Source organism: Gossypium hirsutum, chromosome A01 (genome assembly GCF_007990345.1).
Source record: "Gossypium hirsutum isolate 1008001.06 chromosome A01, Gossypium_hirsutum_v2.1, whole genome shotgun sequence".
Lineage (NCBI taxonomy): Eukaryota > Viridiplantae > Streptophyta > Magnoliopsida > Malvales > Malvaceae > Gossypium > Gossypium hirsutum.
The window spans coordinates 112689153-112702486 of NC_053424.1; the positions used below are offsets into that span (position 1 = coordinate 112689153).

General features: G+C 32.2%; 1 protein-coding gene across 1 annotated transcript; it reads left to right on the forward strand.

Annotated features, from left to right (window-relative positions):
- Positions 1-7216: 7216 nt before the first annotated feature.
- On the forward strand, positions 7217-8914 carry LOC107952211 (uncharacterized). The gene is made up of 3 exons (XM_016887485.1): positions 7217-7246; positions 7363-8547; positions 8663-8914. Exons 1-3 carry the CDS (start codon positions 7217-7219, stop codon positions 8912-8914), a joined length of 1467 nt encoding a protein of 488 aa, XP_016742974.1.
- The last annotated feature ends 4420 nt before the right edge of the window (positions 8915-13334 follow it).

Consider the following 13334-nt stretch of genomic DNA (forward strand, 5'->3'; position numbering starts at 1 on the left):
TTTTTAAATTTATTTTGAATTTTTAAAAATTACTTTGAACTTTTTTTTTATTTTTTTAGAGAGATGAAATTGTTCATTTTTAAAATTGATTAAGATCAAAGAGATATTTATATTAATATGTTGTTCAAATTATTCGAGTTATCTGAATTATAAATTTAACTCGACTTGAACTTAAAAATTTAATTATTTATTTGAATTAACTCAAAAAAAATTAAAAAATTTATATAACTCAAATTTAAATTTTTTATTGTTTTCAAAAAGTGGTCAGTCATCAGATAAGGAGTCGAAACTTTAAGCTTTTGGCTCCGTTGGAGGCGAAGATTTACCGACGTATTTCGTATTGTATTTATGATAATTTCAAATGTGAAAGTCATGAGAGTCAAATGTTATAATAAGATAGTAGCCAAACCAATGAGATGAGGCAGATATTATTGTACAATAATGGAAAATTGAAAACCATTAGTCCCCGTCCGTACAAAAGCAACTCAAGCAGCCAGTTTTTACAAATGAGTAAGATGATATTTTAGTTAGGGTAGATAAGATTTGATTCGATTTAAAAAATTTGATAAAAATTTTAAATTTGAATTAAATAGTTTGAATTATTCAGATTTAACTCAAATAAAAAAAATTTTAAATTTTCAGTTTAACTCGAATATAAATTACACAATTCGAGTTATTCGAAAATTTGAATAAGAAAAAGTAAAATTATATTATTTTGATAAATGTTTACTTATCAACCTTATTAAATAATCAGTCTATGTAAACGGAACATTGAATATAAATAATAGGATTCATTAACTCAACTAACTCGAAACTTTTTAACTCGATTTGATTCGACTCAATTGAATGCTCACCTCTACTTATTGGGTGTCTTTTTTCTTTTTGAATTTTTATATTTGGAGAGAGCCTTATCTTATACCAATGTTATACATGAGTAGCAGAAAAATCAAGTGATGAATCAGAGCAACGTGGACAAGTTTGGTCCATTATCATACCTAATCGCCCATTACTAAAGTTGCTTTAAAACAATCATGCATTATTTTAAAGAAGATTTTGTGATTGATAATTCAGCAATTAGCCATGAGCTACATTCTTCTTTTGTCTTATACGTAGACAAACCAATGGAGGTTGCACTGTGAATAAACTTTACGCAAGAACCATAATCAAAGAAAGAAAAGGGAGAACTCTAGAAGGTAATTGTTCGTCATTAGCTCATAGTTTCATCTTTCATGTGGCTATATATGTAGTATCATAGGAGGAATCGATTGTACAATGTGGGGGTAGAAGCAAGGACTGTCCATCACCATCTCTATTCAAGAGCTGCTTGCCAATTGTTTCACAGAAAGTATAAGATGCTCCTAAAAGCACGACCTTGAAGAAGTAATAATAGAAACTTACCTCAAAAAAAAGCGTTTCCATTAGGCTTTTCTCTGCAACTTGTTTAGTAAAGTTATCTGGGGGAATTGCACATACATATACTATATGTATGTATGTGTAGTGATAGAATTGGTAATGATTAACTTTTGCCACGATGCTTCTAGCTAAACAAGACAAATTTTGCTTTTGTTAACCATTATCTCAACATTGCCATATCAGAGTGGGGCAGTGAGATTGTGCACAGCAAATAATAATTGAGGATATCAGTGTGTGAACACGGGTTGAGGCATAAATTCCCTCCCACTTTGTTCGGTAATAGTATTATGAAAATAAAGAAAGGATGGTATGAAATAAATTTCATCTTATTTCTATCTCTTTTAAATAGGAATATAATAAATTAGATTTTTTATTAATTTGTCATGCTCCTATTTAAAAGAGATAGGAATGATGTGGAATCACAGTTTTATATAATCTTTTTTATGGAAATATTTGTACTAAGATTTAGGTTGTATTTTGTTATCTTTTTAAAAAAATTAGTAAATTAATATTTATACATTAGATTTAATAATAAACTAGTTCTTTCAGTTAAAAAATAATTCATTTCTAATGTTAAAAACTAGAGTGGTTGATGGAATAACCAGACAATTATATGTAGCATGTTATATGTACCTCATGCTAATTTTTAACATTAGGAATTGATAGAATTTTTAATAAAAAGACTAATTTGTCCCATTTTTAAGAGAGAAGGTAAAATAAAATCAATTTTATATATAACAAGACAAATTATGGTAAAAGTACTATAGAGGCTCTTATACTGAGAATCAGATTACATTTTGTTCTCTCTGTTTAAAAAATAAGTAAATTAGTTTTTGTACGTTTCTATTAAAATTTTTTATCTATTTCTACAATTAAAAAACCGTCAAAATGAGATAAATGTAACATATCACATATTATTGTTTAATTATTTTATCAATCATATTAATTTTTATTAATGTAAGATAGAGATTGCTTTTTGAAATTTTAACTTTCATTTGTATTTAGTTAAACTGCAAGCTGAAGTAATGTATCTAGCATGTGAATGTTCTGGTGATCATAGGTAATAGCATAGGCTCAAAGAGACTGGTTTCATCGTCACGAGGGGCCCTCTGTTCTCAGCATGAACTTCGCACTAACGGATTGTTTCCAAAGGTGAAAATGGAAACCACCGTCCAATTAGTTCAGATCTAAAACCACCAATCAGGACAGTTCCAACAAATCCACACTTCTTTTCAATCTTTTTTTATTGATTTGAGCCAACTTATTTTCACCTAAAAAGCAGGACGCCGGGTCATGGAATCATAATATGGACAGTGTCAACACTAGGATTATTTAATACCAATTTTATGCGTAAGAGTATTTAACATGTTGGTTCAGTGGCGTCAGGTGCATGACGGTTTAACTTCTTTCCCGTATTCAAATAATATGTTGCTTCGGGTAAATTTTAATTATTATTTTTAAAACTTCACGCTTTTCTATAAATATATATCTCGAATCAGAATTATTGTTAAAATTGTAAAACAAAATTTAATATAAAATTTAATAAATTACGATTTATCATGATTATTAAGAATAAAATTAGATATAAAAGTATATTTAAATTTATTAATTTTTAAAATTTTTCAGATCTTATAATTTTAGCACTCCAAATTAATAATTTAGACTAATCTTTTACAATAATCTTTTATAATATATAATTATTATTATATATATATATGTGATACTCATATTTTTCGACCATTATTATTACATATGCATATGTGTTAGAATATGAAAAAAGAAATCCAAACTAAGCCAATTAAAACTACATGGTGAAAATTTAAAATTCACACAAATAATTACATGTAATACAGTAATTAAAATCCAAAGTCTCCACCTTTTCAAAAAGTTAAAATTCTATTGACAAACTTTATATGTTTTGATCCTTCCTAGGTGTCTAACTCATCATTTTCATTTTTTAGCCGCCATAATAATGGTTCAATTGCAATTTTGATCTTTCTATTATACTAATATTTGAGATTTAATCTTTATATTTTAATTTAACATAATTTAGTTTATTATTTTTACAATAATTTTAAATAGTCCAAATAATTAATATGTTTAGCCATCTCGATTAAAATAGTTACATGAATTTTTCTTAAAAATATTTTTTAACAAAAAAACACTGTTTAAACATAATAAGTTGGAATGAATTTTTTTTTAAATTTAGCCTCAACGTTTTAACCAAAATAATTAAAGATTTCAATTATTTGACTAACCAACATTATATTATAAAATATAAATATTAAATTATATCAAATTAAAATATAAATACTAAATTTTAAATTTAAAACATAATAGAGGGTTCATAATGAAAATTTAACCTAAAAACAATTTATACTCAAAACAATCTTTTTTATTTGATTTCATAAAAAGTTTTATAACTTTTTTTAAAAGATTGTTTTTAATTAAATTGGTCAAGTAATTATCAATTTACCTGAAGCGAAGCAGTTCAGTTTTTGACACGTGGGTACACCCATCATAAATGCTCTCTCTCTCTCCTTTTTATTAAATTTTAGAAAAATAATAAATTTTAATTTTTTATCTCTATTATGCTTAAATTTAAAGTTTAATATCTATATTTTAATTTTTAATATAATTTGGTCTCTATATTTTTATTATGTTATTAATTAGTTCAAATAGTAAATATTATTAGCTTTTTAATTAAAATAATAAGTAGTTATATTAATTTAAATGCCTTAAAGAGTCCCTAGATTATCGGGAATTGAGATTTAATCTATATACTTTAATTTTTTACATATTTGATCCTTCTACATTTATATTGTCCTTAATTAGTTTAAATAGTTAATACTGTTAATTATTTCAATCAAAATGCAGACATCAATTTTCTTAAGAAAACTATTCCAACAAAAAATATTTTATCATGACAAATTTAAAAAGGTGATTTTAAGAAAAAAATCATAATTAGTATTTTCGACGTTATTTTTATTGTTACATGACTATTAAGTGAATTTTTAAAAAAAATTCAAAATGTCACACTAGAGATTTCAATAGAATTACTTTAATGATGATAATAATTAGATTTGAATTTTTAAATCTGAACAATAAAAATTTTAAATTTCTGAAAATAAAAGTAAGGAAACTAAATTCCAAATGTACAAAGTGTATAAATATTTAAAGCTTGTTTTAACCTTCAAATTTTTACTATGTAATTTGACGCAAATAAATAATCAACCTAAAACGAAACATAGATTATAAACATACTATAGTATAATTGAAATGTTAATTGGGAGAATATATTATAACAAATAGGTAGAAATTTTAGTAATTATGTATCAAATGACATGTAAAAAAGTGATGAGTTGGCATTAAATGATTGAAACGGGATATATGCTAATATAGTATCTGTAGACAGTCAATTTTGCCCGGGCTCAGAAATAAGTCCAAAAACAAAAATATAATAAACCCCCCAAAAAAATGAAGTCCAAGTTCAGTCCAAAATTACAAATATAATTTGGCCCGATCAGAATAGCCCATTACTTGAAAAGATTTAAGGTCCATCTACAAGCTTGACTTATATGGAATATAATCTTTAAGGATATGCAATCTTAGATATGATATGCAATCTTAGATATGATATAATCTTAGATATGATATGATATGATATGCAATCTTGAAGATATGATTTTGTAATCTTGGAGATTTAATTTGTAGATATCCTTTAATCTTAACCGTTGATGTAATTGATTTGTACCGTTGGATTTAGGGAGGCTCAACTATAAATAGAGGTCTCTCCCTTCATTGTAAAGCACTTGAGTTTTGGGAAGCAATAAGAATTCTTGAAAGCATTCATTCAAATTTCTCTCCCTCTTGCGTTCTTACTCTCTGGGGTTTATTCTTATTTTATTCTTCGTCTATCTTAGTTTTTTAACCTTTTTTTTATTTTAGTTTCTTCATTTTTCAAATATGTATATTTATTCCTATCTTTTATACATTTGATTATGTATTTTATATATTATAATATTTAACCTTTTTATATAGTTTATTTTCAAATATATATTTTCTATGCATGTATATATATTATATTATCATTTCATATATTTTGAACTATTGCATTATATATATATTTTTAATTTGTAAATGTTCTATTTATTCATTTTTTTAGTGTATGTCATTTATCTTATTTGTGCATAGTTTCATTTTCTTATAAGCTATGTTTAATTATTTCTTTTATGTGCTATTTTATGATATATATTGTTGTATAATTTTTGCATGTATTATATTTTTCTTTTAGTTTACTCATGTTTTATTTGTTTATTATCTTATATTTACCCTAGTATGATTTTTTATTAAACGTATGTTCATGTTATTTAGTTTTGTCTTAATGATATTATTTATGTTTGTATGGAAATGTTAGAATATTTTGTACATCTATGCTTCATGATGCATTAATATGTCATCCTAAAACGTCATTTAAAATAATATTCCAAGGTTTTTTTTAAAAGGCAATACTTGATGTTTGAAAACTTCGAGAAAGGTAGTGCCCTAACTTACTGGGTTGCGACTTTTCTCGTTGAATTCTAATAGTCAAGCACCCTTCTAAGTGATTTTGAGTTTTCAAAACTTAAACAATTATTTCGAGATTTCAAAACATAGTGTCCTAACTTACTGGATATGGCGTTTTGTTGTTTCGAGATAGAAATTTTCGAAAGACGAGCTTAGTTTCGAAGGTTTTAAAATGTTGCGTCCTAACTTACTAGATGTGATGTTTTGACTCATTTGAAATAAGTGAGCCTTAATTTTCAAAATTGAGACATTCTAATTAAAAGAGGTTTGCATCTTAAAACTTTCAAATTTTCGACATTAAAGACACTTGATAATCAATTAGGTACCAATTTTTGGGCGTTACGAGGGTGCTAACCCTTCCTCGTACGTAATCGACTCCCGAATCCATTTTCTCAACTTTCGTAGACCAAAATTAATGTTTTAAAACAAAACATTTTATAAGGTGATCCAATCACACCTACAAAGATTGGTGGCGACTCCCGTTTTCGTTTTTCTTAAAGTCGATTCCCATTTTCCAAAACTCGATTTAAAAATGGTTTCGACAGCTTGGCGACTCCGCTGGGGACTAATAAGAGAGTCAAGCCATATAATTGATTACCTTTTGTCTTAATGTCGAAAATTTGAAAAATTTTAAAATTCAATCCTCTTTGCATTACATGTGTTTGTATTATTGCATATGTTATATATTCTGATACGCATTACATTTGCATGACTGTTGTGGTCACACCCTTAAGTGGGAGTAAGAAACTACACCTTCATGAGGTTTTCGCCTCTGTACAGGATAGTGGATCACTTTCGGGATATATCCGTACCTATGGTTTCGTGAGATTTTCATCTCCGTGTAGCCATAGGGATATGTATTCCCCTAAACTGAACTCGATTCAAATGAGCCTATAATGGGTGAGAATCGAGGAATCTGCTGGTTCAGGTACCTCAACTTTAGAACTAAAACCTCATATAGAAAAACCGTAAGAGCTCAACTTAGTTAGAATTTTACTTTAGATATTACCTTCACATATCGTTCTTGAGTTTATTAATATTATGTGATACTAACTGTTTCTTTTTTTCATTGCATGTTATTTCGCATTTAAAAGGTATCGATTCATGGTCAGTTTCTAAGTTAGAAAGTTTTATTATGGAGAACGGACTTCTTGATAGAGTGGAGGGCAACGCTAACGTTCATAGATGGTCTGAGCAAACTCAGCTAGGAAAAGGGGATAGCATAACTGTAGGATATATGTCGGAGTTGTCGACTACACTCGCATCAGTGTCACACAAAATAATCTGTAGGAGCTTAAGGCAATTTGGTATCAACGGGGCAATGAAACCAAGCAATTATTCTGCGATAAGTACGGAGATTTGCCCTATTTGTTTGATATTCAGGTTGATGAGAACTTGTTTCAAGCTCTCACTCAGTTTTGGAACCCAGCATACAGTTGTTTTACCTTTGGGGAGGTAGATTTAGTGCCTACTGTGAAGGAATACACAGCCTTACTTCGGTGTCCTAGATTTCAGTGTAATAGGATTTATTCTCGAGCTACTTGTGTCCCAACCTTTGGTAAGAAGTTGATGACCATTACGGGGACGAGCGAGCAGTGGATCATGGCTAGAATTAAGGAAAAGGGTGAGAGTAAGTGTATTCCGTGGGGAGCTTTGAAAGATCTGATCCAGACACATCTAGGCGAGGTGAAGAGGGTAGACATTTTTGCCTTAAGCTTATACGGATTGATGGTTTTCCCGAAGGCCTTGGGATATGTGGATGAGGCGACCACGGATCTCTTCTATCGACTTAGCAAGCGGGTCACTCTTGTTCCTGTGATTTTGGCGGAGACATTCAGGTCCTTGAATGCATGTAGGAGGGCCAGTGCGGGCAGGTTTGTCGGTTGTGTTCAGTTACTTTTAGCTTGGTTCTACAGTCACTTTCGTTTGATAGATAGGGTGGTTTGTCGAGTGTTCTTCGAGGATTACTCCCCGTTGAAGGACATAGCAGCTTCAACTAGAAAAGTTGATGTTTCTAAAAAAAGTTGGATAGCGCTACTTCAGAATCTGCAGTCAAAGGACGTAGAATGGAGGGCTCCATGGATGATTCCTGGTGAGATTCTTTACCGATGCGACAGTTTTGATTGGGTCCCTCTGTTGGGAATTTGGGGTGCCATTAGTTATGCTCCTTTGCTTGTGTTGAGGCAACATGGATTGAGACAGTTCATACCGGCAACTTACGGTTTGGTTCAGAGTGAGTTCATGTATAGAGGAGCTGACTACAAAAGGAAGGTCAGTGAGATCTCTAGTGCTTGGAACAAGACTTGTCGATTAAAGGGAGTAGTTATTAGCCCTGCTACGACTCCGGAGTACGTCGAGTGGAGAGGTAGAAGGATTAATGATAACATCCCTAAGCCAAGCATGGAAGGAGCTCGACTGATAGAGGAATATTTACAAGTGATACCCTCGGAGTTAGAAATTATGAAGCAAGAGTTCGAGAGAAAGAACTTAGAGTTTGAGAAAATGATAGCAAAGCTAGAAGAAGAAAAGATGTACTTGAGCTTAGACGTCGACGTTCAAAAGATAGAGGTCGAGAAAGAGAGGAAAGAAAAGAGGAAGATCGAGATGATTTGAAAGAGCATTACAAAAAGGCACAAGTATCCTTGAGGAGAGCGAGAATAGGGGGTCTTCGGATCAATTATAGAAAGAGGTCCAAGAGGAAAAAGCTAAAGCCGAGTATTGGGAGAAGAAGTTCCAAGAGATGCAGTTGCAGAATTTAGCATTAGAGGAAGAAAATAAAGGGTTGAAGACCAAGGTAACTGAGCTTGGAAGATCCCTTCGTTGGCATCGAAATCATGATCCTACGGTCGAGTTAAAGGAGCTAAAAAGTAAGGTGGAAGATTTGGAAGTGGCATTGTATGATGGTGAACTTCGGATTGAGCAGCTCGAGGCGTGAGAAGATTATCTAAAAGGAGAGCTTCATCAGTCTAGAGGACAAGTCAGAGAAAGGGATCACGTCATTGGTGAAACCGTAGCCCAGATTCAAGAGGTTACCAAATATGTGCAAGATTTGGCAATACGAGCTGATGTATTGAGTCTAATGTACATATCGTCGTCGGATATAGGATAAGAGTTACCCCTTTTATTAGATAGAGTTAAAACTTTGGGCTTTAGGGCGAAAGCATATTTGTAATCCATTTATATGTAAAGATATTCTTTTTCTAAATAAAGTTTTCTAAATGAGATTGAATCGAGATCGATACCTTTTGCATTCATTTGCATCATATAGCATTTCATTGCATCATTTGTATTCAAAATTATAAAAAGACCCTAATTAGTTAAAGTTATTAAAAAGAGAAAGAAAAAAAGAGAGAGAGAAGAGGGTCACGGCTGAGTGAAAAAGAAGTTGAATGGGAATTAACGACGTTCCCTTACATATCCCCGACTTTTGTGTCAGGAAGGATAGCTTACCCGGAGAAGGGGGTGTTTGGAAATGAAAATCATCCCATCAATGTCATACATGAGGAAGAGACTGAACAAAGAAACCTTGAGGGCATTCGCCCTTACGAACCGGGAAGTTCTTTAAACAATTGGACTGTAGAAGAACTTCCTGTAATCTTTAGGAATTTTACAGAGTAATATTCAGAACACTCTTGTTGCTCTAAAGCCTAGGAGTAATGAGATTTCTTTTGAGAAGTAGGCCCATGTTCAGACATTTTTATTTTCAATAAAACATACTTTTATTATTTATCCGAGTAAATATTCTTTCATTCTGATTCTTTTGACCTTTGACATTCTTTATAAATTTTCATTTCATGTAAATAGTCATTCTTGAATTCCTTGTATATTATTTTGTGTGCCTATCATAGATCTCTAGATATCAATGACACAGGCAACGATACTACAGATTCAGAGTTCCTTTTGAGTGCGATATGTGTTTAGAGGAATCTCAGTACTTTGAAGGTGACAGAAATTGTGACTTGTTTCTGAATTTGTTGAAAATGACTTTTACCACATGAAGTGGTGGTAGGAAATATAACTTTAGAGGAAGGAAAGATTGTGAAATTGGAATTCGCTGAGGAGACAAAACAAGACCTTGTTGAGACTATTATAGGAATTCAAAAATGTGGTCCAAAGACGCATGCAGGAGGATTTGCAATTGTCAGGATAAACATGAGGTTTTGGGGCACTGTTGGTCCACTATGGGAAGGGATCGCATCAGTTGTACAATGAATGCCAAATTTAAAGGAGTCAAGACTTATGGGGCATGTATGTTATGGGCCCGAGCTCGTCAAAAGTTTCAAGCTGACAATGACTCATCTTTGTGGACGTCAACTACTCCATTAAGAGGGGGAGAGAGCTTTATATGCCAATATTACAAAGTCAAAAGTCATCCATTTCCAAAAAAAAGAAGATTATATATAACTGCACAATGCCAAAAGTTTGCAGTCTTTTCAAAGATAATGCGCCATACCATAGTACAACAAAGGTTGCCAAAAGAAAAGAAAAAGAAGAAAAAAACAAATTACAGAAGATGACCGAGATTGGTAAAAATTGGCATAAGAAACTACCACCTACTCTCTATGCTTACGCTGGGGCAAACACCTTCCAGTTGTTTCAAAGGTTCCAACCATCATCCTTGGAATGAGTGCATTGTTTGGCTTTCCTGAGCAGTCTGATGTGCCGTCAATAGCTGCAATGGTTAGCTCCAGGCGGTGGCCATTGATTTCCAGCGATGGGGCATCAGGCCGTACACAGTCTTTGAAGCTTAAAATGATAGATTCTTTCTTCAAAACCAGTTTCTGACGAAGTGGATGACGGTATCATGAAGGAAGCTCTCTTAGACTTCTATACAAGTTCTGGGAAGAGGAAACCTGATCAAATCATTATTTTCAGGGATGGGGTTAGCGAGTCTCAATTCAATCAAGTTTTGATCAAGTTATTGAGGCTTGCAAGTTCCTTGACGAGAAGTCGAACCCTAAAGATTGTGGTTATTGTTGTACGAAAAACCATTATACCAAGTTTTTTCAGCAGGGATCTCCTGACAATGTGCTACATGGTACTGTCATTGACAACAAAGTATGTCATCCAAAGAACAATGATTTTACCTTGGTACCCATGCTGGAATGATTGGAATCACGAGGCAGACCCACTATCATGTTCTCTTAGACCAGGCTGGGTTTTCAGCTAATGATCTGCAAGAGTTTGTTTATTCTCTATCCTATATGTATCAAAGGAGCACCACAACCATATTTGTTGTGGCTCCTATTTGCTACGTTCATTTGGCAGCTTCACAGTTGGGGGCATTTTATGAAGATTAGGGATGCTTCAGAAACATCATCGAGTCATGGTGGGATGTATGCTCCGGGAGTAATCTCTGTACCTCAGCTTTCCAGGTTGAAGGATAAAGCCAGCAACTTCATTCTTATCTGCTGAGAATCATTGAACCATCTTTTTGTAGGGTTTGACAAACAACAGCCAGGATTGCTGCTGGGGCAATCCCTTTCTCATGGGTTTATGAATCAAGATTTTTCCTCCAAACTTTGATGGAGTCAAGAATTGAATACCTCTAGTAAACTTAACTTGAAAGTATTCAGCCTAAGCAAATGTACCAAGAATGGATGACATAGACTTATGACAAAGAAGGTTCGTCCAAAAGAATTTCATAAAGGAAACCTTGTGCTGAAAGAGATCCTTCCCATGCAAAAGGATGCCGAATTGGGAAGGGTCATATGTTACGAAGAGGGCTTTCTTTAGAGGTGCACTGATTTTGATAAGAAATGGATAGGAAGAATTTATCTGATCCAGTGAATTCGGACTCAGTCAAGGAGTACTTTGTCTAAAGGAGAAGGGAAGCCAAGGTGAAAACCCCCAAAGGGCACTTTGTGACTTTTATTTAAAAAAAATGTAACGCCCCAATTTTTGGGAATTCTGTGAATGTTGGCATAAGTTTAATTATGTTAGTGGGCCTTTAGAAAGCCAAGCTTAAGATAGAACCTGACAATTTTAGTTAATTTTTGTTCCATAAGAAAAAGAGGGTGAAATTATGAAATAGAACCTATGTGAAAATGTTTGAAAATGCTATAGGCTAAATTGAAGTGGCCAAATAAATAGGAGTGCAAAATAGGAGGATTTGCATGACAAACCTCCCATTTTACATGAAGTGGTCAGCCATCATGTTATTGTAGACAATATGAGCACTTGATATCCATAATTTATGGTACAAATTGATACAAATTGATAATGGGTTAGGTAAATGTTCCATGATAATGGATTAGGTAAATATTCCATGATAATGGGTTAGGAAATGTTCCATGATAATGGTTTAGGTAAATGTTCCATGATGGGCATTTCATGTCTTTTGTATTAAAGAATTAAATGGATGAAATATGAAATTTTATTAAAAGAAAAAGGGGTGAAAAAAACAAAGTTTTGTCCATCTTTGTTCATCATAGCCTAAAGTTAGAGAAGAGAAATGAGAGGAGAAAGCTCTTGAATGTTCGGTCACTTGGGGAAGAAAATTGAAGGTAAGTTCATGGTAGTTTGCTTCTATCTTGATGTTCATGAGTTCTTCTTGATTCTACCTTAACTCTTGAAGCATATTTTGGTTTTTGGTTGTGTTGTGAGCATTTGGTCAGAAATTAAAATGAAGGAAATGATTGTTGTTTCATGTTCTTTTGATGAAAAATGGAAGATAGGTGAAGTTGAGCCAAACAAATGAGCATGCATGTGCCTTAGATGCTAAAGGGAAAAATCGACTAACATGTTGTGCTTTAAAATGATGAAATGGAGACTATACTTAAGTAAACTCATAGATATGTGATGATTGATTGGTGATATACATGTTTAAATAACATGCATGCAAGTTATGTGTGAAAGAGTGATTTGGTAATAAATCTGCTTGGGACAGCAGCAGTAATGTGACTTTGGAAAATCACTATAAATTGTGAGAGATGAGTTAGAAGGTGAATAAATTATGTAATTAAATATTAATGAGTCTAGTTTCAAATGAAATAAATGAGAACATATTTTGAATTCTGTACAATGAGAAATTTGATTCGTAATGAAGAGTGGTCAGATTAGCCAAACAGTGAAACATGGGAAACTTTAAGAAAAATCTGGTATTGGTTGGCCAAACCAAAAATTCTGAAAATTTTATGGATAGAATATATATGAGTCTATTTTCAGGGAAAATTAACGGCACTTGATTTGGAGTTTCGTAGCTCCAGTTATAAATGATTTAGTGACTGTTGCTCAGGAAGACAGCTTGCAGTGAAATTATGATTATGTGGTAAACATTGACAAAAATTTGTTAATGAGTTGCTTATTGATTTCTTATAAGCTTACTATGATCTGTAGTGTGGTTGGCCGAATAT

What these genes read in the sequence shown, in the direction of transcription:
- LOC107952211 (XM_016887485.1), top strand. Translation starts at nt 7,217, where the DNA reads ATGTCGGAGTTGTCGACTACACTCGCATCA. An exon ending in TGTCGACTACACTCGCATCA is followed by an intron (nt 7,247 to 7,362) that starts GTGTCACACAAA and finishes TTTGATATTCAG; the next exon opens with GTTGATGAGAACTTGTTTCA. An exon ending in TCGACGTTCAAAAGATAGAG is followed by an intron (nt 8,548 to 8,662) that starts GTCGAGAAAGAG and finishes GATCAATTATAG; the next exon opens with AAAGAGGTCCAAGAGGAAAA.